General features: G+C 41.8%; 1 protein-coding gene across 4 annotated transcripts in view; it reads left to right on the forward strand.

The window, feature by feature from the left end:
• rptor (regulatory associated protein of MTOR, complex 1) overlaps positions 1-24,872 on the forward strand; it is a 158,804-nt gene that overhangs the window by 63,522 nt on the left and 70,410 nt on the right. For all 4 annotated transcript variants that reach the window (XM_080029311.1, XM_080029310.1, XM_080029312.1 and 1 more), the window contains exons 8-11: positions 4,023-4,082; positions 14,417-14,517; positions 17,585-17,729; positions 21,768-21,843. In XM_080029311.1, coding sequence (XP_079885437.1) covers positions 4,023-4,082; positions 14,417-14,517; positions 17,585-17,729; positions 21,768-21,843 — 382 coding nt within the window. The remainder of the gene's footprint in view (positions 1-4,022; positions 4,083-14,416; positions 14,518-17,584; positions 17,730-21,767; positions 21,844-24,872) is intronic.

Raw genomic sequence — 24,872 nt, forward strand, 5'->3', positions numbered from 1 at the left:
CAACTTTGGTGCTGTGTGAAATTCATACGTGGATTGTAATCTAAAAGCTGCATCGCGCAGGCATTGTCATCACTCTTGTTTGTTCAGAACATTTATTCTAATTAGCATCACGTGTCCAACATACCATTAGTTCTATACTTTGATGTGTATGTATAGTGGTGAACAGTAATGAAGCATGTTTCTATGCTGATCAGGCAATACCCTCTCCATCTTCACGTTTTTCTTATTAACGTTCAAAAAGAGCACATTCATCTTAATGTATTATTATTTGAAATGTTGCTTTGAAACAAGAGTAGTCGTACCGGAGCTGAGGAACCCACTGCCTTCTTAATGAGCAGCTTGTTGTGAGACATTTGGTTAGAAGCTATTGAGATGCAAATATTCTTTTTGTTCCCATATTATATATACATTATACATATATTCTTCTGCAAAATGGATTTTACAAACATAGACCGTGTATCATTTTGAAATGATGACATTGTATTGTGCTGTGAGGTGTTCCTACGATAAGACATTCAAAACACTATACATTAAAGGAACACTCCAAGGAAAATATGTTCAGTCTCAAAACACATTCCATTGGAATCCTTTGTATTCTGTATTCCACTCTAGTCATGTCAAGTCAGTTTGATCTTTATATCCCGACATCACAATCACAAATGTGCCTCAAAGTGCTTAACAATCTGTACAACTATGATGACCTCTATTTTTAGACCTTCAATTTGGATGAAGTAAAACTCTCATAAAGAGCAATGGAGGAGGGGTATGTGTCTTCCATGATGGACACGCAGACATGTTAATGATGTTGTATAAACCTAGAGGAAAAAAATAACAGTATACAGTGAGTGAGGATCAGAGTTGATGTTGTGCGACTTGCAGGTGTTGTGTTTACTGTGAGGATCTGGACACGAAAACAAAAACACCTGGGATGTGAACAGATGAATAAGTTAATTGCAGAAAACATTTAATAGTAGAACAGCTATAGGCAAGAAGACAAAAGTTAGCTAATCCTGGAATTGTCTGCAATTGAAATTGTCTGCTCACTGTAGAATACACCATTTAGTGGATTTTTATGGTGTGAAGCTAATGCGTGAACGAGGGAGTGATTTCAGACACAGCCCGAGCCTTGTTTAAGAGCCAAATGTGGACATTTGTGAAGAAAAGGAAACCTATTAAGAAGGAAACAGCAATTTTTTTAGCAAGCAGATCAAAGGATAATTCTACAATTTAGACCTTTTTAGTTCTACTGTCTGTGATTGTTTTAGCCGTTTCAGAGCAATGCCACCAGGGCATTACTGGCTGAGTGTAATTATCGATTCCCTGACACACTACTCTATAGGTTCCACCTCACCCATCACTTTTGCGCTGCTGTACATGAACCAAAATAGCGGATGTGTTTGGAGATGACCACTTTGCACGTTGACATGAGTTTGTGTGAATATATCTGCAAAAGTGTGACTGACAGGGAAGCAAGATGGACAAATACAAACTACAGTAAGCTTCAGCCTTCAGCAAATGTATTACTGCTCACTCAGTATTCATATACCGACTCATTTAGAGGATCCATCTTCGGACTGAGCTTGCAGACTGTAGTTTTTATTCCGGTGTTGTTGTATAGAATAAAGCTTTTTCTTTTATCCTGCAGGGATACACTGGGGGTCTGTGGAAAGAAAACATGCACACATCTGCATCTTATTCCCCCTCTCACTGGGATGAGGTTTAGCCACTAGCCCTAGGCCATAGATCGATACCCAATTTATAAATCATTTGCATCCTCTGACAGCAGCATTACACACATTTTCCCCTCTAATGATTTACTTTTATGGCGCTTTCACACCTGCCGTGTTTGGTTCAATTGAAACTAACTCTGGTGCGTTTCCACCTTCGCTGCAGTTCTTTTGTGCAGATGAGAACACAGCAATTGCAGTCGGCAAAAGCGGACCAAAACAAGCGCATCGAGACCTTGTTGAAGAGGTGGTCTCGGTACACTTCCAAACACACTCTGGTGTGGTTCTCGTTCACTTGCTGTGGTGGATTTGTAGTTTTTGGAATTAGAAAAAGTAAACATACCGAAGGGTTTCAGGATCAAGAGCAGCTTCTTGTAGTTGCAGTGCGTGATCAGAATGTGAGAACCTGTTTTTGATCATTTTGAGAACACAAACATTCCGAGGCAGACTGTGGATCAACATGACTTTGGGTGAGCATGCTTGTCCTCTCTTCTCCTCTGTCATTTAGTCAATTATCTCTGCTTTCGTGTGGGGATTCACCATTTCCCCCTCAGCACCAAACACAAACAAATCCATGAACAAAATATTCAACCCGTGTTGCGAATTTAATTCACAAAACACAGAACACTCTTGGATGGCGTTGCATTGGGAAACAATGACATACCTGTGTTGCTGACTATCAGCGAAATGCTGGCATACACCCAAGCAGATTTTGCATATACTCTAGTAGTGGTTTGCATTGAGTGAGGAAAAATACTTGGGAACAAGTTGTCCTGCTAACATCCTTCCTTCTCTATTCCTTGCGTTAGGGGACACTCAGGGCCCGTTGTGTTCTTGAAAAAGACAGTACGTCATTCTAGTATTCCACTGTCATGTGGGATCTCATTATTTTCTTGGATTAGGAGGATCTTTTGAATGTGAGTGATATAGCTTACGTCACAGTTAGCGAGCATCTGCTGTTGAATACAAACTCACATTCCACACATGACTTCTATCCTTTAGGAACTTTGATCTGGTTCCAGGCTTGGGTGTTAAATTGTTGGTGGAGAAAACAGATGCACTAATACTTTACTATCACCATACAAGTGTCAAATTAAATGAATTTTTCATATTACCAACAACAAACATGTTTCTGAAAAAAAATAAAAAGTCAAACCTTTCAGATTATCAGGATTTAAAACCTTGTTGCTTTTAGATGATGTGTATTCAACATACATATTCAATTTAGTTGTTTTTAGGGTTATTACATCATTCTTTATAATGAGCATAGTTCGAATTGTAATTCCTAGGCACTGTGGCACCTGAAGGTTCAGCCTTGAAACTACCTTATTAGTGCACATTTTTAACAAATCAAAACGACTCTCAGTTGTCCCAACTTATTCACATCCAAATGAATGTGAAGTGACTGCCACTGTGTAGTTCCCCTGTGTGATTTCAGCATGTTGTGGAGTTTTGCCTCAAAGTGGGAAAGAAAGATTAATTCAGCTTGACTCCATGTCATTGTAAATGAGGGTCACCTCTCGATGGTCTCTCTTGTATAAATAAAGGATGAATAAGTCGAGTAGAGTTGGGTGTTATTATATAACATATAGTTAATGAGCAAACCAAACAAACTATTCTGTACAGGTTTAGTGAAGCTAAAATGCAGTTAAAGGCAGTCCAGTAACTCATATTTTTTGTTCATAGTACTTGTCTCATTTATTGTTCCCTGCCGCTGATGTGTGACTGATGTTTGGGACGCACGCACGCACGCACACACACACACACACACACACACACACACACACACACACACACACACACACACACACACACACACACACACACACACACACACACACACACACACACACACACACACACCCACTCTCCTCCAGTAGTGATGACTTGCTGTGAGCTGTGGCATATAGCCTTGCGTCTGTGGCATCTCTGAACGCCTGCCTGCTGTGACTTACCGCTGGGCCGACCTGTCTGTAGCTAACCACGCACTGTAAACAAGAACCCCACGTGCCAGACCTCTCAGAAATAAGACTCGCGCTGTTTACTCCCTCTGCTATGACTGTGTGACTAGGCCAAAAAATACACATATCAAACTGCTCAGCGGTTGTAATCCTTTAAGTTCCCATTTATTCTCATTTGAGTGTTGATTGTTCTCTCCTGTAGGTCGTAACAATCTGTACTGTGGAGGCCAAAACGCTTTTATTGCAATGTCTTGTCTCTTGAGTGAGTACCTCTTTCCAACTTTTACCAGCAGCCTTACCCTGTCTGTCTGTTTTTTCTTTTACTTTTGTCCAGGTTCTGTATGCAGAAGAGTGCCAAGTTGGTGCCAGGGGTGACGTTAGACCTCATCGAGAAGTAAGTGGCACTTCACCGCCCCATCTTAAAGTACACTATCTTTCTATCACAACTCTTTTAACACGCCTGCTATAAGACTCTCTTTCTCAGGAGGGCACAGTCACTGAGATCATTATCCTATTTTCCTTGTGTCTGTCTCTCTCTCTCTCTCTCTCTCTCTGTCTATCTGCTCCTTTGCCTTCTTCTCCTCCTCATTGCCAGCTCTGTTGTTTCCCAATCCCGCAGGTATAATTCTCTGCCTTTGTTTCCCCCACTCACAGCCAAAGCGTTGGCAGTAGTTTGGCAGATTTAAAGGCTCCGCATTTCTGTAATAAACCTCCGGCTGTCGAGAGGCTGATTTGGGAACATCTCTTGCTCTTAGGCACACACACACACACACACACACACACACACACACACACACACACACACACACACACACACACTCACACTCACACTCACACTCACACTCACACTCACACTCACACTCACACACACTCACACTCTTGCATATTACAGCTAAATATGGATGTCATAGCCAGAGTTTTACTAGTTTCACCAGCCGACATGCGTAGAGTAAAAAAAGGACACCCATAAAGTAAGTTGGTAGAGGAGACTTGGTTTTAGTAGTAGTAAGTAAATGTATAAAGTCACTTAAAAGCAGACTGTCACATCTCAGGAGAAAACAAACACATCTTGAAAGTGTCTCAGCTTTCTATTAAAGTTGAAATACGTCATATTTTAGTTACATTGTTTCTATTCTTTTCTATATAACCGAATACAACTTTAAGTAATAACTTCTTAGGGTGTATAATTCAAACTATGATTTTAGTGTGAGACAGACAACCAGACACAGTTTGTGAGTGTGCCTACACACTTGAGCATGCATGCACACACAGTACCTGCACATCTGGGTCTTCCACTATACTTTAATTGGTTTGTGGTTGAGGGTTTGTGCAGACACTCTCCTGTCCTGTGTGCCCTGCAGAGCTGCTTTCTGTGTGTGTGTGTGTGTGTGTGTGTGTGTGTGTGTGTGTGTGTGTGTGTGTGTGTGTGTGTGTGTGTGTGTGTGTGTGTGTGTGTGTGTGTGTGTGTGTGTGTGTGTGTGTGTGTGTGTGTGTGTGTGTGTGTGTGTGTGTGTGTGTGCGCGCGCGTGTGTTTTGTTCCGACTCCAGCTAGTAGGAGCTGTCCCACGCGACTCACTTTTACTTTCCTGTCCAAACATAGCTTCAACATGCTGTTCTGAGAGGGTACATCTAATCCCTCACCTCAGCCAGGTAAACAACAGTGGTTCTGATAGTAGATATAAATCAAACAGCAGCTTTTATTTATTGGACCTCCAACAGTCCTTTTATTTCAGAATTCACCATTTTTGTAAGTATATCTTATCGTATTTAAGTTCAAATCTGATTCAGATTGATTCTACTCCCATCTTAATTCACTGCTGTTGGTGTTTGCTGTTAATGCATAAACTCAGTGATATGCAAAGAGAAATTAACACCACCTTGACTGATACATTTTCTGTGGGAAACATTGGGGGAAACCTGACTAGCTTTTATTTGCTCATTCCAGACATGACATGTTAGATGACATTTTGCCACTTTTTATATTTGAGCATTTGTGGTAGTTCAAATTGTGTTCGTCTTCCCAAAACCAAAAAAAAACATAGAGGCTTTACTGAAATAAATGGAGTCTGGCAGAGACAGACAGAAGGGGCTTAAGTAAACAGAGACCAGACACACAGACCAGGCAGGAGGATTCATCACTTACTTTTCTCCTGTTTTCAGAAAGATTTAGCTTGGATGTCTTTTAAGTCTCATAGTTTGTTTTTGTCTTGTCCATACACTATCTGCAGGTCATATGTGGATAAATAAGAAACGATGAGAACCTCCACTAAATGTTGACGACTTCATGCGTGTCACGTAACCAGAAAAGCCTTAATTAAATAAGCAATGCATCTCCCTGATGTGATTAAAACCCTCTTCACACTAATTGGTCCGGGGAGTAAGTGGCTCACTTGTGGGGACTGTGCATGGTTCGCTCTCTCTGCTTGTTTACAATGTTTCTACAAGATTAATAAGGATTATCCATAATTTCAGGCATGTTTCTCACCTCGCTGCATCTTTCATTATCTTTAACAATTCATCTTTTTTTTACTTGTTTGCTGGTTTTCTTTGAACTTTTCAGTTTTTTTCCACTCCATTCGACCCATTTTATTGTTTCTTCAGTTCAACATCGAATCTCTCCAGCGGATAGGTTTTTACGTAGGATCCTCTTGGACTGTATACGTATATGTTCTGCCCACTATAGCTCCCAAGGCAGGCTGGGAAAACCACTAGAGTGATGACGCACACCTTTGAAGAAATAAGCCCCCCTTTTTTCCTTTTGTCTTTTTTGCTTTTATATTCTGCGGTCTGTTGACAACACTGAAGCTCTCCATTCATGCTCAAGCTTCCGCGTCCCATTCATCCCTTTATCACTTGTCTCATCAAGAATAAAGAACGGGCTTCTGTGGACTAGGTGAGGGGGGGGGAAGGCAATTTACGATCTGCTTGCTGGAAGGAGAGTTTTAGCACCCAACAAACGTCAAGCTAGTTTTACGTCAGAGGCGGCGGCGGCGGGCAAAACGCCGTCTCACCTGATCTCGTTTTGCAGTGAAGCACGAGCAACCCGCCGCATCATCAAAGACGGTAAACATGGGTGCCATGTCGAAATGAAAAATCAAAATGTCTTCCATCAAAGATAAACAACCTGTGATCTGAATTTAAAAGCTACAGCCGTTAACCAAGCATCAAAGTCAGCACTGAACCAGCACATGTACAAACACACTGTGCTGTCGGTTTGCATTTCTAAACAGCCTCTCGGTATGTACGGCCACAACAAACAGCAAAGTCTTCCACTTCTTTCCCCTGGCTGTGTGTGGGGGAACCAATCATGCACAGGGCCCCTTCTGCTTCACTTTATAAGTGTGCCCAGCTCTTGGTGCTAGCTGCATAGTGCTGACCTTTTCTGTATTAGTCTGTATGCCTTTCTGAAATTGGATTTGAGAGGTTGTCGGTTCCACACGAGATATTGGACAGCTAAATCCATGAGTCATATGACCTGGAATTGATGTGCAAGCATGGATGTGGGATTTCATTTCTTAAGACATTTTGAATGTTTAAAAAGTAAAATAGTGAAATATTAAATTTCTATTTGCAGTCTTTACTTCAACTCTTATTGATGTGTTTGCAGCCCTGAACAAGACTGGATGGATAAGGGCCTTTTTGTTTTTTTTAATCAGTTGAGATTTGAGTTGGGTCCCTGATGCTTAAGTTGCGGTTTGGTTCATTGCATGTCCAACATGTTGACCAGAGGGCTAAATGTTGACTCAGCTGATGTCCCTTTTGAAGTTAAATAATGGATGGTCTCAGAGCTCATAAAAGAATGATAGAACTAACTCCATTTGCAGACACACCTCTCTGCTCTATAAAGATGGGCCAGCTTTTTCCAACTTAAAGTCAAGTGTCTTAGTCAAACAGTTTTCAAACAGGGATGATTCAACTTAAGAGGAAATATGACCGAAGCTGCAGTCCTGTGATTGTTTTAACGACTGTATTCTGGTGGTATTGAAGATGCACTAATACATTTTTTTTATAATTAAGATCAATCATTACATGAAAATGTTATTCATAGTCAGCATTCGGTACTAGAGCTGCAACGATTAATCGACGAATCGATTATTAAAATAATCGCCAACTATTTTGATAATCGATTAATCGTTTCGAGTAATTTTTTAATAAAAAATGTCAATTCTCTGATTTCAGCTTCTCAATTGTGAATATTTTTTGGTTTCTTTAATCCTATTATGACAGTAAACTGAAATATCTGTGTGTTTTGGACATAACAATGGGCTTTGGAAAATTTATCAACATTTTTCCACCATTTTCTGACATTTTACGGACCAAAACACTAATCGATTAATAATCGATTAATCGAGAAAATAATCGACAGATTAATCGATTATCAAAATAATCGTTAGTTGCAGCCCTATTCGGTACATAGTCATAGTACCAAATGCCTGAGGGTTTTTTTGCACATAAGGTTGCTGAACCTAGATCTGACCAACTGAAGCAACCGCAGATAATACTGTACACTGCCCTCACAGGTTTGTACAGTAGGCACCAGGCATGATGGGAGCATCACTTCATCCACTTCTATTCTTACCATGATGCACACATCACTCTGGAACAGGGCCAATCTGGTCTCATCAGACCACACAACCTTTTTCCATTGCTACATAGTCTAATCTTTATGCTGCCGGGCAAATTGAAGCAGTTTTTAAAAAAAATGAAATTCGCCTCAAGATAAGTGGTTTTCTTAAGTTATTCCTGTTTAGTTTTGTTTACTTTGCTTAGTTCAATCCAGGTGGTGACTTTATTTTGGCCTGGCTGTGTATAAGCCTCTTTGAGCTCATTTCTTTTGTTCTGTGGCCCACAAACAAATCTCATTCATTTTGTATGCAGCAGCATCGGGCAGCTGTTCCCAGTGAAAAAGCTCTGATACACCAGCTGTATTTTACTTTCCCTGCACTAAATAGCAGACAGACAAAGTTGGATAACTGGCTGAGGAGCATAATGGTGAAAGAGCCAGATGTTTTCCAGATTGTTTTTCTTCTCAGAAGTGGTCGGAGATCAACAGAAAGCTAAAAAAAAAATGCTTTGAGTGGACCTTACATTTGTCAGACGGACAGCAGCATGCATGTGTTTTCTAACACTTTATTTTCTAAAAGAAATATGTTGGTGTTCTGTTCATAGCTTGTTCTGTGTCCCCTATTAAACTATGACTGCCAATTTAAGAAAAATGTATATCAAAGTCTCAAACAAGATGTGTAAATTTTACTTCACACAATGCAGAAGTCCGCCATTGCTGGTAGTTTGAAAAAGGAATGTAGAAACTCTCCGGGAAAAACACAGACCCTCACAAATCACAATTATATTTGCCAGTGTGTTCACACTCTTTTTTACTGTGCTGACCAAGAACGAATCAGCCATGTTTTTATCTGTGCTGTCTGAAATTCTGCCTATAAAGTCTTATGACACTTTTCAGCTGACCTCGTAGTATCCTAGCAACAACAACACGATATCACACTATGTATAGTTTTTTTTCTTTTTGAGAGGCTTCAGCAGAGGGATTCAAGGCAGCCTTTAAAAATGGACCAGAGTGATTGGTCTCAAATAGTATTCAAAGCAGCTTTGTTTCTCTGTCATCATTTTTTCTGTGTGAACAAGCATCTAATGGCCATCACACTCACTAGTCCACTCATCGAGCGACATTTAAAGGTCACGCGCAGTTGGAAAGCTCGTAATCGCCACACTCATCGGCCTTGAAATATTACAGATCTTTGTTGCAAAACGAATCCATCATACTGTCAGCGTTGAGTAGCGGTGTGCCGTCCATTTGTTTATTTATCTGATCGTTGGTCTGTCTCTCCTCCATCTGTGCACCCTCTTGTCTCCACTTCCCACATGCATCCAACACACATTCTGGCCCTGGCCGATCACAATAGCCTTTTAGGGCCCACTCACACTTGGGCCTTTTGCCTGTTCCGTGATGCAGGAAGATTCAGCACGATTCCCCCCCCCGCCCTCCTCACTCCCCCCGCTGGCCCGTGGTCACACTGCTCGTGGCCTGGGCACGATTGCACCTTGCCTACGTCACCGTGCGCGTTTAGGATTTGGAGCGTATCTACTTGTAGGCTATACGACTGTTTGTGAATATTTTCATCCGGCCAAATTTGCATCATATATTCCACTTCCACATTAGAGCAACGAGAATCCTTAAACTATTCTTTTTTTTAAATGTAGCCTTGACGTAATAGGTCGCTGTGGACAGTCTCATATTTGTGCAGCACGCTGTTTATTATTAATATAACGGCCCGTCATCAGACCATAGGCTACTGTTTCCTTATCACCGGGCCGCGGAGTCCCGCTGTGTGTTGTGTTGGGTTCGTCTCAACCGCCATGCGTAAAGGCATTATTATGACAGCTGACGGGAGGAAAAAGAAAAAAATCTGACGAACGTGAGTAAACACGAAAACCGTTTTTCTTTGCTTTCTGCGCTCACCTATTTAGCTCTCTCACTTTTATTAGCCCACACCTAGGCCTACACACACGTTAATTCTCACACATTTTATGTAGCTACAAGTCCAAGTGATGGGCAATTCTGGTGCCGACTAGTAAGGCAGCGATCGTTAACGGACTATGCATCCTTAATAAATTCACGTCAGGAATGCCGCCAGTGCACTTGCTTGTGCTCGTGTCATCTAATTAGCATCTGTACTTTGGCCACGGCACACCTCTCCCAAGTGTGCCGTGGCCATGGGGCTGTTCCGTGCTGGAATACGGATGGCGTGGTCACACTAGCCAAACGTTCTAGACTTTAGTATGCAAATGAGCTCGGGCACGGGGCCGCGGCCCTAGTGTGAGTGGCCCCTTAGTCACGACGCCCAGCGAGTGAGGATATTTACCTGCATGCAATACACGCTCTGCCTTCTCTGAAGCTACAGCATTCTTACTCAGTACATTTAAGTCCCCCCCCACACATGCAAAAACACACACACACACACACACACACACACACACACACACACACACACGCGCAGCACAGTGGGGAGGACCGACCAAGCCCCCTAGGTGTCTGACACCATGTGAAACCCGGCTGTGCTTCACTCACCATGGGGGCCTGTAGAGTTAGACTCCATTATTGATGGAATCATATCAAGGTGAAGACACTGGAGCATTAATAATACCCAGAGAGATTATTAATCCCGTAAGGAAGTAGTCTATGCCCTCCTCGCTCCACAGAGGCGTCAGCTACACCGCAGCAAGCCTGGAGGGGCTGGATGAGACAAACGGCTTTTTCCTTTTTATAAAAGGAGTCTGTTGCTGTTCACATGATTTGACATGATGGTTCAATACTATTTAAAACCCTACACAACTTATTAAGTATGGCTGTCGTGTGTACATAATATGGATCATATTTGGCTTCACAAATCCACCACATGAACCCCCCCCCCCAAAAAAAACAGACTCTTAACACCCAGTTCACACGTAGGGGATGCAACGTAGCAGGCTCCCTCTAGCTTCTCACAAGACTGAAGTTACTTGTTGACTGTGACGAATGTCTCCTCTGCTTTTACATTCCATTCCCCGATGGGAATCAAAACAAGCGCTCTAGGTTATCGCTCCCTTGTTTCAGTAGACATTTATCTTTACACGATCTGTTCGATAGACACAATTGACTTACAATTTGCACTTCCAATGTATTCGATTGGCTGACTCCGTGCGTAAATAGTTTCAAGACCTAAGCAAGTTTTAATATCAGATGATGAGAAGCCTTTTTTATGAAATTCATCTTTTTATTATTATTTTTTTGATGCAGTGCTAATCCCTCAACACTTCCAATGTTGTTTAAATGTGGACAGGACATATCTGATCTTTATGCCTGTAGTGACTTGGAGACTAGTGTGAGTTGTATTGTCTTAGCAACTGCCTCACGCTAACACATAGGCCTACTACTGTATCATTGGTTAAATAGTTGGACCTTAAAATAGAGATTCGTATAGGCTGGTAAGAGTGAGCATTTGATACTGAAACAATAATATGTGAAGTAGCAGGTTAAATAAGTGCCACTGTAAATTGGAATACAACAGGATAATAATATAACATAGTTAAAATGGGTTACAACAAGCAATTGATACAAAGTGTTGGTATTCTGATGGATGACCCAAGCCTGGACAGCTTTTGAGGGCATTTTGCCAAACTCTTCTACGGTCCATCCATCCGTTTACCAATATATTGTCCTTTTCCAAACCTCAAATATATTCCACTGGATACCAAGCAAGGATATGGAGTGCTGAGTGTTCATCCTTAGTGCTGACTTGCTGAACGCTTTTGGCAGGCGCTCAAAGAAGTGTTCAGTCCCCCCTCACGGTTATACAGTAGGCTTTGTACCTGCCAGGAGCTTCACTGCTGCTGTTATTTGTCACTTAGAGGTGGAAATGGGAGGTTTAGGGCCAGGAAAAGGTCAGGGACTCTAGTGTGTAGTTAGCACTCATTTGTTTGGGGTGCCATCGACATTCACATGCCATCTGCCAGACCTGGGCGTTGACTACACATTGTGAAAGTCTTGTCTAATGAATTAGAGTTAAGCATATTAACTGTCTCTTTTTTTGGTCAGATAATGTATACAATGCCGTCCCTTCCATCTCAAGAAAAAGACTTGATATTAGCAGTGGTCCAGCACAGCAACTAATGACAATAAATCCACAGTGGAAACAAAGTATTTTGGGGTGACAGTGGGTGATGACACTCCTGCTATGGGGAAAATTGGAAGAAAAGTCCTCATGTTAGGCCCCTATTATTTTAGTGAAGCTCAAAGCGGTCCCAGTTAAGGGAGTTAGTTCTTTTGCTATCCAGTAATTCTACAATCACAAGTTTTATCATCCTGGGATAACAGAGATGTCTGTGGTGTTCTTCCATTAATCTAGTTAAGTAGGCTAAGTTGTTGTTGTGAGTAAACATAGCTTATTAAAAAAAAGTCAAGTCAAGTTTCAAATCAATAGACAACTCTTCACTCTGGCACATTCTTTCTTCTGTGAGGCTAGCATTTTAATTTCATAGCAAGATGTGTTACTATATCTAATAAGAATAACGATTATACTATCCCTTAGCAAAAAAAAAACAGGTTTTAAAGCTCAGCCTCCGAGTTTAACTGTGTGTCTAGCAGATGAGTGGAGATGTGGGCTGGAGAGGCCTACACAAGTGGAGTGACTGCCCTCTGAGGCTCCAACACTGGCATATCAATTTTGAGGGTGTCAGTTTGTGCATTGAACGCCTGGTGGTGAATCCCAGGGCTGTGATGTAAATAGAAAAACAAATATAGACGCATATACACCCCATACACTTGTTCTTAACATTGTTTTGAAAATGCATTGTTGAAAATGCAGCAAATACCATAGTTGACCATATTTCTTGCACATTTAAAAAAATAATAATAATAAATAAATAGTTCACCCTTGTAGCTCTGTCAGCTGTAATGCTTAGAAGTGTTCTTTTTCTTCTACATTTTCTCCTTCATTTAAAGCATATTTCTCCCTTTTTCTTTACTTGGATACAAATGAGACCCATGTTCACATGAGCTGCAATATCTGTGTGCCAGCTAGTGATCGCCCTGTCTTCTCCCACATAGTGTTCATTATAAGGCAGACACCTAGGTGAGGTAAAGGTAATTTCCTCATTTTTTTTTTGCTACATAGATTACTGTCACACCAAGTTGGACTCAGTGTGAAAGAGATTTCCCTGCTCTCATTTACATGGTGCTCCTACTATCTCTGCTCACGGGAAAATAAATCGAATCGAATTTTCTTGAACTGCGAGGCTATGAGCTCAGGGTTTCTGTATTTAAACAGATGTATGGTGCATAGGTTTTGGTGAATTTAGATTTAGCAAAGATGTTTTAATACAATCCGTCACTTTATTTAAGAAAAAGTGTTCAAAAAGCATAGTAACAATCAGGTTTAATTAAATGCCTATGGAGTTTTTTTTCCTATCTTTATTCAAGGATGTGGTGTCCTGATTTGAGAGCATGATTCATTGATTTCACAGTCAGATTTTGTTATTCCTCTCCCTCAAACTTTGCCCTCACTCGAGTTGCTCTTGCTCGCATTGTAAGCAAACACATACGTCGCTCGCATTCAAATATACTGTTGCTCGCACAGATTTCCTGGTTCCGGCTTCAGCTCTCTCTCCTCACACTCAAGCTGCTTGTGGGTTCTCTTTTTGTTAGGTAGCTTCTAATTTTTTCTTGGTATATAAGATCGGCTCCAATAAATATGGATTATTTCCAATAAGCTGAGGGGGCAGTCTGCAGGTTAAATCAGCACTCAAACTTATTCATATGTGCCTAATCCTTTTGAGACAGCCCAGTTGAAAATGTTCCATTAAAATTGTCACCTGAAACCCATCTATATGTAAATCTCACACAGAAACCAAACGCTACACCTTCTTGCTCTGCTGTGCCTTATGTTGCTTTGTGTCCCATACTCTTGGCCTCTTGGCTTGCGCAGCCACAAGTGTGAAAGCCACAGATTAATATATTCAAACTTGCACTCATTGTTAGTCTCTCTGAGTAAGAGCCTAAGTCCCTGTACATGTACATTTTTCTTCTGATGTGTTGTGTTGATGCTACTGAGCAGTTTGCCACTTTGTGCCCTGATTTGACTGTGTGACATACAGTGAGCGCCGCTGACATACCACCATCTCTGTGTTTGTGTGTGTGTGTGTGTGTGCGTGTGCGTGTTTTGCGTTTTGCAGGATCCCCGGCAGACTCAACGACAGGCGCACTCCCCTCGGAGAACTCAACTGGATCTTCACAGCCATCACCGACACCATCGCCTGGAATGTGCTGCCTAGAGGTGAGGCTTCACACACACACACACACACACATACACACACACTCACACTCTGGCTGTATCCCATTACAGAGACCACGCACTTGGTAGGACGCAGTCTCGCGGTCTATGAAGGCTATAGCCTATGAAGGCCGATTTTAAGGCCGGTTTTAAGGCCAACGAGCCTTGTTAAATGAGACGGTCTCCGCAGGTCTCGGTTTACGAGCATTTCCGGTTTACGTAACAAGCCGTTACCTTGCGTGACGACTCGCCGCTCCTGTGCTGCCTAGCAACCCTGATTGCTGCCAACGGAGACAGCCCTGTCAATGGAGGAAAAAAGAAAAAGAAGTTGCCTACCAGAAGAAAAGAAAAAAAAGTACAAGAAAAAAAGAAAGGAAGATAAAAGTTAAGAAGATGGAGCAACACGTTGCTGTTTTGTTATTTTTTATTTTATTTTATGCCATCTCTGAAAAAAACGCAATGAATCTTGGGATATGTTGGGCCACGAAGGATACATCTGATGCAGCCTTCAAAACCGTGAAACGAAGGCTGCATTTCTCGGCCGCATATGAGGAGCCTTGCAAGGAGCCTTGCAAACGGGACAGCCTTTGCGCGCCGCTATGACGCAATCGGTCTTCAAATGCAGCCTACGTAGGGTGCAACCCCTGAATCGTACTTCATTTCATTTGTACAGAAGGTCTGGAACTGCTGTAATTGGCAAACGTTCACTCACTTTGAGGCGGGTGTCTGTTAGCCAACCAATCGCGTAACGTTAAGTCGTGCCGTCATGAGCCGGCTTCTGACGGTGCGTTCCAGTTGTATAGGGAACTCGGAAATTTCCGACTTCACTACATATTTTAGTCTATGGATCTACCGTTACCTGGCAACGGTAACTTGCTAGAGCCTAACGTTTAGTTATTTGGATGAGAAAGGTTGTAGGCGTCCATACTTTCCCGAGCAGATGCACTGACAGGTCGGAACTCGGAACTACCAAGTTGGAAATTTCCGAGCTCCGAGTATAAAGGAACTCAGCATTCAACTGAAACTTTGAAGTCATCGTTCTCAGCCACTGGCTCTATTCGCTGATTGGACAACCACAACTGTGGACGAGCAGAATCCCACTAATACGCCCCATCCCCAGACTGACTACTGAAGGGAAAATGAAATTTGGGCGGAAGTAGGTGGGCGGGCGGAGCCAGGCTAGTTTAAAAGGGCAACTGGTCAGCCAATCCGTGAACCCCCATTGCAGTTGCACTAGGGCATATTCCAGCCAATCGCAACCCCAATAATAACAGAACACACATAAGAAAAATACTGGCCTATTTTGTCAGTCTGTTATTTTCTGCATGTCCTTATGTCATGTTGTATTGTTGCTATTTATTGTTTAAAGGTCACCTTGTATGTTCATTTTCAGCTTCAACATTATCATTTTGGGTTCGTCTAGCAACTCTTTTCATGGTGTTGTGTCCAAATTTTTTTTTTATATTTCTCACAGTGCCATTGCTAAATTTCCTCTCTTCATCCTCCTCTCTCTTCAAGCCTCGCCTTCCGAAAAGCCCAGTCTGCTCTGATTGGCCCTGAATATAACTGCCTGTTTAAATCGAATTAAAATTTAGATTCTGGGGGTTTGCTTATCACAAGTGGAGCTAGTGCTAAGTTAGGTTGTTCTTCACTGTGTAGAAGCTGGTCTTGGATCAAATACATTTCTTTTTAAGTACATCCTTTTAAAAACGAAAAGTATGAAAATAAGACGTAGGTCGTATTCAAATGTAATTATCTTTTTAAAATAACTAAACAAGAGCAAAAAAACAAGAAAAGTTAAAGGCTGTGGAAAGACAAAACATAATGAAAGACAGTTTATTGGAAACTAAAGTTTTGGAACGGTTTAAAAGAGTCTTTCATTTTAACACTGTCTAGCCAATGATGACAAATGAAAAAGACCTGTGTGTCTCAGCTCACAAGGAGCTCCAATTAGGCCACCGTATAACCAGGCCAGTAGTGAGGCATCAGCAATACTAAAACTTTTCAGAACGTCCCAAGTGGTTGAAAATAAGAACGGTGTTTATATAACAAGTCGGGAAGTGCAGGTCGGCTCCTCCAATGGAGATTAATTGTTTTTGGAGTGTCTGGCACAGTAATGGAGGATATCATTTAAGCCCTAATTAAGTATACAATCAAGTATGTACACACTTAAGCTTAAAAACTCAAACACAGTCACTAACTATCACCCACAGCTTGTCTGGATGAAAATACTAACACACTCTTTTTAATTACATTTTTGCATTCAGCATGTATAGGCTACTTTCACCAATAGCTTACCTGTGTCTTGTAAGCGTCACACTTTCACAGACACACACTAACACACACACACACACACACACACACATATATATACTCAGACTGCTCTTAGACAAAATGTGTCACAGCTAGAATAGCAATGTGACAATGCTGATGGATGCCGAAGCCATTTAAAGCCCTGGGGCTCTGCTGGTTACGAAACGGCCCACATCTGAGAGAATCCCTGTAATGAAGGCGCTGCAAGGCCTAATCCATATCTCTCACAAAGACACACACACACACACACACACACACACACACCTCGTTGCAGCAGACCCGGGTTCGAGTCGGGCCCACAGTCGTTCTCTGCATGTCATTCCCCTATCTGCCCCATTGTATCTTTGTCTCTCCAAAACTCTCTAATGTATGCAAAAATGCCAACAAATAAAATAAAATAAAATTGACTACAGTTTCAGTAAAAAATAAGACAAGGACAGATAAAAGGAATAAACCAGGAAATTTTTCAGTTTTGACTTTGCTCTAATTTAACTATCATTCATTTACCCAGTCTGATGTTCATTCACTCATTCTGCGCCCCAATTTCCCTCTCTCTCTCTCTCTTTCTCTCTACCTCTCACTCTCTCTCTCTCTCTCTCTCTCTCTCTCTCTCTCTCTCTCTCTCTCTCTCTCTCTCTCTCTCTCTCTCTCTCTCTCTCTCTCTCTCTCATTCTATTTTTGTGTTCATTTCATCCCTGTGGTGCTCCTATTCAGTCTGTTCCATGATGGATAAGTCCCTGGTTCCCTTCTCTTTTAGATTTGTTCCAGAAGTTGTTCCGTCAGGACCTGCTGGTGGCCAGCTTGTTCCGCAACTTCCTGTTGGCCGAGAGGATCATGAGGTCGTACAACTGTACGCCGGTCAGCAGTCCCCGCCTGCCCCCCACGTACATGCACGCCATGTGGTAAGACACACGCACACACACACACACACACACACACACACACACACACACACACACACACACACACACACACACACACACAAACACAAACACAGCTCAGGCATGACACATACATACACACGTCTTTGGTTTTGTAGAGCAGAAGGCACAAGGATAAGGGAACAGTCATCCACAAGGCTTTGCTGTATGGTCAGTTAAGGCCAGGACACACCGGCCCGATAATCGCCGTCGTAGAGTCGGGAGGGCTCGGAGACACGAATCTGTTTGGTGTGTGCCGTGAAATCGGTCGACGTTGATGTCATCGGGCTTCTTTATATATATATATTTAATTATTTAAAATGGTTAGTTTAGAAAACATACACTATATGGGGCTTTTCCACTACTTGGTACTGGCTCTACTTTAGTGGTGTTTTTTACATCAATGTTTTTTTTTTGTATTTTTTTTTTAAATAAGCAACATCTCAAGGGTTAAGAATGTTATCCCTTTGGGGCGCTGGATAGAGCGCGTACCATATTGGCTCCAGCCTTCGTTGCAGTTGTCACAGGTTCGAATCCGACCCGTGGACCTTTACTGCATGTCATCCCCCCTCTTTCTCTGTCTCCACATTTAAACTCTGTACTGTCTAATAAAGCTTGAAAATGCCAAAAAAAAAATCTTAAAAAAAAAAAAAGAATGTCATCCCTTTTACTTACACGGCCTGAGACTTGATACAGTGTTTTCACAATTCTCACCATCTTGGCTGATTCAAACCACCGTGTTTTCTCATTACTCCAATTGTATTTAGACAGAGAAAGAGGTGCAGAGAATCCTTTCTGTTGTCCATTGACTTAACATTGTCCTCCACACTGTGTGTAAGAGAAATATTATCCCATCGCCATCTATCTTCCTTTAGTTACACAAACACTTCTCCTACTGCTTTTGTCTCTGTCTTCTATAAATGCCTCCCTCCATCTCTCCCACTCATTATCTCGCTTATGTTGAAGAAGAAAAAACTCTCTTACTCTCTGTGCCTGGGGGAGCGACTTGTTGTGTAACACCCTGGCATCACTTATAGTATAGAAAACTCTGCTCCTTATGCAAGCAATGCTCCCTCTTTTCACGCTCGCACAGGGCCCATTATTTTAGATTGGGGGAGGGGGGGGGGGGGGTATATTGCACTGTTTACCGCCAGAGAAAATAGGGAGTTGCACTTTGTTTAGCAGCAGCAGCAGCACTTGCAGTATTAAGCAGGACGGAATAATGACAGAGAGAGGTGCTTTAAGAGTGGAAGGAATCGAGACTGAGAGAACCATAAAAAATGGAAGTGCCACAGATAAACTGAGAGTAGAAATATAAAAGTTTTCAGGCGGCACGGTTGGGAGGGGGGAGGGTGGGTTGGGGAGGGTGAATTAAGCAATTTGGGAGCTCGTTGATCGATGTCGCTGCCCCGAAACACAAACAGCAATTGTTATTCAAATGGAGCAGGATTGAGGAGAGCAGATAAACCTTAAGGCTGATTAGTCCCGTGCGGGCAGTATCGTGTGTGTGTGTGTGTGTGTTGGTGTGCTTCCAGTTCCACTCTATATGCGTGTGTTTGTGGGCGTGCGTACGCTGCACCACTCTCTGCAGGCAACAGGGGGAAAAAAGAGCTTAGTCAGCCCCGCCAACTGGTTCCCTACAATCTTTTCATCGCGCACGCACAACACACACACAAAGACACACATATAAATGGACAGGTTTTGATGATGAGTTACTCATTGGCAGGCAGCGTGCAAGTGAACACAGTCATCTGAAGTGATGCTGTGAGCGTGTCTTCACTGATTAGTCAGCTCCTTCTACTTGTTACCACAGTGTTGGATTACATAAAGGGCCAGTGTGGATAGATACTGTATGAGTTGGGCAAAATTTCGACAGAGATTATAATTGTAGTACTTCAAGTCATGAAACCAATAAAACCATTTGCTTAACCCTTCAAGTAAAAGGAAAGCAAATTTTCGTTTTGAAAATTTGTACATCAAGATAGAAAACTTATGTTGGTGTTTTTCTTATATCTGACAATCTAGGGTTATTGAGACAATCTACCATGGTATAAAAAAAGAGTGAGAAAGAATGCAAAACAAGCAGACTGAAAGTGAACATAGGGATAATAACTAAGACCAAAGGCACAAAGCAATACTGGAAATACAATAACAAAACATGAAATGGATATAAATGTGTGATGGAGGGAGAATGAGGAGGTTTCCATCGAGTAGAAATCACTCGCTTAGCAGCTGTGAATCCACGATATACTGTCATATAAGACAATACAAATACAATCATGCATTATTATAATATTATTATATGCATAACAGCTGAGATTTCTTTGTTTTTGATGATGGTACAAAACCTTTGACTATGAGCACCTGGCAAAGGTTCCATGTGTCTCAATCGCAAAGATGTTCTATCAAACAAAAACAACTCACAAAAATACCACACTCCCATGGTTATCTTGAAGTTCTACCTCATTATTGCTTTATAGGATTAAAATGTTTAAGAAATGCTATACACAACATGTATTTTGTTTGATAAATGTAATGACAATACATATGGCTAGAGCTGTAACGGTTAATCGATGAATCGATTATTAATCGATTATTAAAATAATCGCCAACTATTTTGATAATTGATTAATCGTTTTGAGTAATTTTTGAATAAAAAATGTCCAAATTCTCTGAATTCAGCTTCTCAAATGTGAATATTTTCTGGTTTCTTTAATCCTATTATGACAGTAAACTGAAATATCTGTGTTTTGAACATAACAATACATTTGAGGACGTCAACATGGGCTTTGGAAAATTGATAAAAAAATTTCACCATTTTCTGATATTTTACGGACCAAAACACTAATCGATTAATAATCGATTAATCGAGAAAATAATCGACAGATTAATTGATTATCAAAATAATCGTTAGTTGCAGCCCTATATATGGCACACATATACACACAAAACAAGCAGTGGTCTTTGCCTCAAATATTAGGTAATGTGATATGGTCTGTGAGATGGTCTGATTTCTCTAGAACCACACCTTACAGTAGATGGCTGGAGAACCCTTTGAGAATGAATGAACACCTGTTCTTAATAATGCAGTCATGCCCATTTAGCGTTATTGACATTTTAGCTAGAAGGCTAAAACTGTGTTGCCTTCTGTAGCGGCAGGCACATTTATAAATTCTCCCCATTTAGCCTGAACTTGTATACAAGCCGAAACGAGCTAGAGTAAATTGCTTTTTTTTTTTTTTTTTTTTTTTTTTTTTTTTTTTTTTTACTTTTAGAATTTAAAAAGTGGTTTGATGAGGGGGCCATATTGACTGGCGTTGGTAGATTTGTCCCTATGTTTTCCAATTAGAAAAGCAATGTTCTTTTTGGTCGAGTATTATACATTAGGTCGATTACATGTTTGTCGCATGTTGCACCTTGAACTGGTAAGAGTCAGTGCAATTCTATTTTACAGCTCCCAGCTAATGGAAAAAAGCTGTTACACCGGTGAACTCTGTGTCACTCTTTTCAGCATTGCATTACATGGCAGTGCATCTACTGTGTCAATGACTCAAGCCCCCTGTCTTGTGCTAACTGAGAGCAGAAAAGGCAATGAGCTCAATACACTGCAAGGGGAAAAATTAGCCGAGAATTGGATGGATATAGAGGAGCTTGCGATAAGGTTTTGCTGTCAGTTACATAACCCCATGAATAAGATATGAAGGCCATGAGAGAATGCCTGTGTTAATAGAGAGGGATTAAAGGGCTGCTTGAGCTGGCCTCTCCAGGACCTCGTGCTGGGAATGTAAAAGAAGTGTTTGCGCTCGGGAGAAAAAATCATGACTGTGTGTGAGTGGTGGTGGTGGGGTGTAAAGGCAAAGCCATGACCAAGGACAAAGTGCTGAAATGCATTTTTCCCCCAAGTAAAGTAATTTAAAGTCCTAAGGAGATAAATAATTGGGATTATTCCTTATGATGTTTGTCGTAATTATAATGTCCTTGTTGTGTGTGTGTGTGTGTGTGTGTATCACCTCTCTGCAGGCAAGCGTGGGACCTGGCCGTGGACATCTGCCTCTCTCAGTTGCCTACCATCATTGAGGAGGGCACCGCCTTCAGAGTAAGTGTGTGTGTGTGTGTGTGTGTGTGTGTGTGTCTGTCTGTCTGTTTGTGTGTGTGTGTGTGTGTGTGTGTGTGTAAAAGGTAAAGAAAGATTGAGATCTCTTCATCTTCACTTGAAAGAAGGAAAAATGGTTTGTCTGTGTTTTTGTGTGTGTGTGTGTGTGTGTGTGTGTGTGTTTTGTGTGTGAGGTTAGCAGTTACTGTTAATCTTAGCATTGATGGATTGCTCTCATCCCCGGCTCTGTCCACCACTGATGCCTATAAACATCAGCAGCCCCTTGTTTGCACTGCAACATTTTTACCACCTGCATCTACACACACACACACACACACACACACACACACACACACACACACACACACACACAGAAACACACTCATTCCCCGGGCGTATAACATTGTAAACTGTCAGCTCCAATAATTCAAGTGTGAGTGTCAAATAAAAGCTAGTAGGGCTGAAACCACTGGGCCCTGGCCTGCACTCTCAGCCAGTTTGTTGTTATATTTACTGACACGGCAGGGGGGACTGTGATGGAGATGCTGAGTGTAATGGAAACCCGCTGCGAGAGGGCTGATTGAACTGATGATGACTCAAGACATCTGGGTCAACTACACAGTGTGTGTGTGTGTGTGTGTGTGTGTGTGTGTGTGTGTGTGTGTGTGTGTGTGTGTGTGTGTGTGTGTGTGTGTGTGTGTGTGTGTGTGTGTGTGTGTGTGTGTGTGTGTGTGTGTGTGTGTGTGTGTGTGTGTGTGTGTGTGTGTGTGTGTGTGTGTGTGAGCAACATGTGCTTTATAACGCAAACTAATAATAAAAAGAAGAACCTTAGAGATGTGGTAGCGCTGCAGGTTTTCCTCGACGTTGGCACTTTTATCGTCTCCTCCGCCCGGGCCCCTCGGAGCTGGCCATCTTCTCCAGTGTTCCTCTCCTGGGAGCAGTTTTCCCATCCTCCCTCTCTCTGCTGTCTCCTGCACTTGCAGCCGAAAACACTTACCGCCCCCCCCCATAATTGAGCCTCTGAGGACCACTAAAGGAGACCTTCCCCTCACTGTCCTCCTCCCTCCTCCCTCCTCCTTTTCATTCCTCTCTGTTCGCCTCAATTTCCTGGTCACAAACTGAGAACAAAATATAGTGCTTCAAACCCTATGACTGCAACACTTTGTACCACCCACGCAAAATATGCTTTTTTATGTTTTGGTCTGCCTTACGGAGGTAGATGACATTTGGTATTTTCTATAGACACCCTAAATGTTCACATCGCTATAATTCTCTCCAATTCCTGGCTTCCACTCTGGACTGTCCACTATGCTATACAGTATGTTTTAGATAGAGGTTGAAAAGAGGAGATTCAGCAATGGCACTGTGCGAAATATAAATGTTATTTTTTTTCGACACAACACCATGAAAAACGTTTCTTGTAGAAATGTGACCTTTAATTTTAGCCTGTTTTGTAGGATTCATTCTCCCTACACTGCCTTCAAGCTCACTGTACTTATTACCTGCAGATAAAAGCAGAGAACCACTCTCTATCAGTTTTTCTATAATGTATGTAATATATAATGTCCTTGTGTACATTATTAACGGTACATATTTGTAGATGGGCAGCAATTTACCATCTCAATCACTTCTTAATTACATGTGTGAAAATTGTCCTCCTTAAATGTTCAGCCACCATAACCACATGAGATGAGAGAGGAGTTGATAAACAGGGCAATACTTTCATCTGATATGGGTTCTTTCAGCACCGCACACTTAGAGAAATGAACTTAATGAGCAGAAAATTCCTTGAAGACTTCCCTGCCCCTGGGTTTTGCCTCTCAGGCTACATGCACAGCCTGCCCTACATTGATGGTGGTGCATTTTGGGTCTGTTTTCAAACTGAGAAAAAAAAAAGACTGCAGGCACTACTCAGGGCTCAAAATTATCTCAAAAGTGTCCTCGAAGGAAGGCGTTAGAAGCTTAAGCTCAGGCGTTTTAAAGAATATATCCGCTCGCCTGCCGTAGGCGGTGATGTTCGTTATAAAATGTTTTTGTATCCGATTGCAGGCTGTCAGCCAACGTTATACCCCTATAAACTAAAAGGTGGTTAATCCATCTATCCCTTTTCCGCTGCTTCTCCAGTCCCAGGTGGTGTAAGTTGTATTGATTATAACTTTACGAATTTTTGTTATATACTGCTGGGAAGCTCTGAAAAACTCTTATAGAATATAATAAATAATTCAAGGCCGTATATCTCTCCTAACAGGTTTTTCATCAGACTGTCATACTTTGGATTACACTATAGTATTAAACCCTGCAGAAACCCTGCAAGGTGGAGTCAGTCGCTTGCTGTCAAAATCTCTTCTTGTCAAAATCAGTGAATATCTCCTCACGATCCGCGCTACCTGTATACATTTTCAGCTCATACCCAGAACATGTACTTTGTGTGAGCTGAAAGAAAGTCTGGTGTTTTTGTTTGTGAAATAATACATATGGGTACACGTGGTACCCACTATTTGAGGTGTAAATCTCTGGGCTGCTCCTTTACTCACAGTATACGCAAACCTTTTTCATGTATCAGTGAGTGTGTGTGGAGAGTTATTAAGCTTTGATTATGCACTAATTAATTTAGCCATCCAGCCGTGAAGCATTGATATTTCCCCTCTCTACATCCATCAACCCGTCCACACAGCGCTGTTGTAATTCTTGTTGCAATATTAACACTCGGCGTGATCAAAAACTCTGCTTATAGCCACCAATCAATCAGGCAAACTGCTTTGGCACCAGAGAGAGAGAGAGAGAGGGGGAGAGGGAGGCAGAGAGAGAGAGAGAGAGAGGGAGGCAGAGAGAGAGAGAGGGAGTGAGTGAGAGACAGAGAGAGGGAAGGTGATCAAGAGAGATCAGGATTTATGTCGCCACTGCAGTGCAGTGTCACTTCTTAGCTCAATGTGTCAGGGTTGTTAAGAAATGATAAGCTAGTCACTGCAGACCGGCTCATTAGTGTGTGTGTGTGTGTGTGTGTGTGTGTGTGTGTGTGTGTGAGAAACTAA

This window comes from Ammodytes marinus (genome assembly GCF_949987685.1).
Source record: "Ammodytes marinus genome assembly, chromosome: 6".
NCBI classification, from domain to species: domain Eukaryota; kingdom Metazoa; phylum Chordata; class Actinopteri; order Uranoscopiformes; family Ammodytidae; genus Ammodytes; species Ammodytes marinus.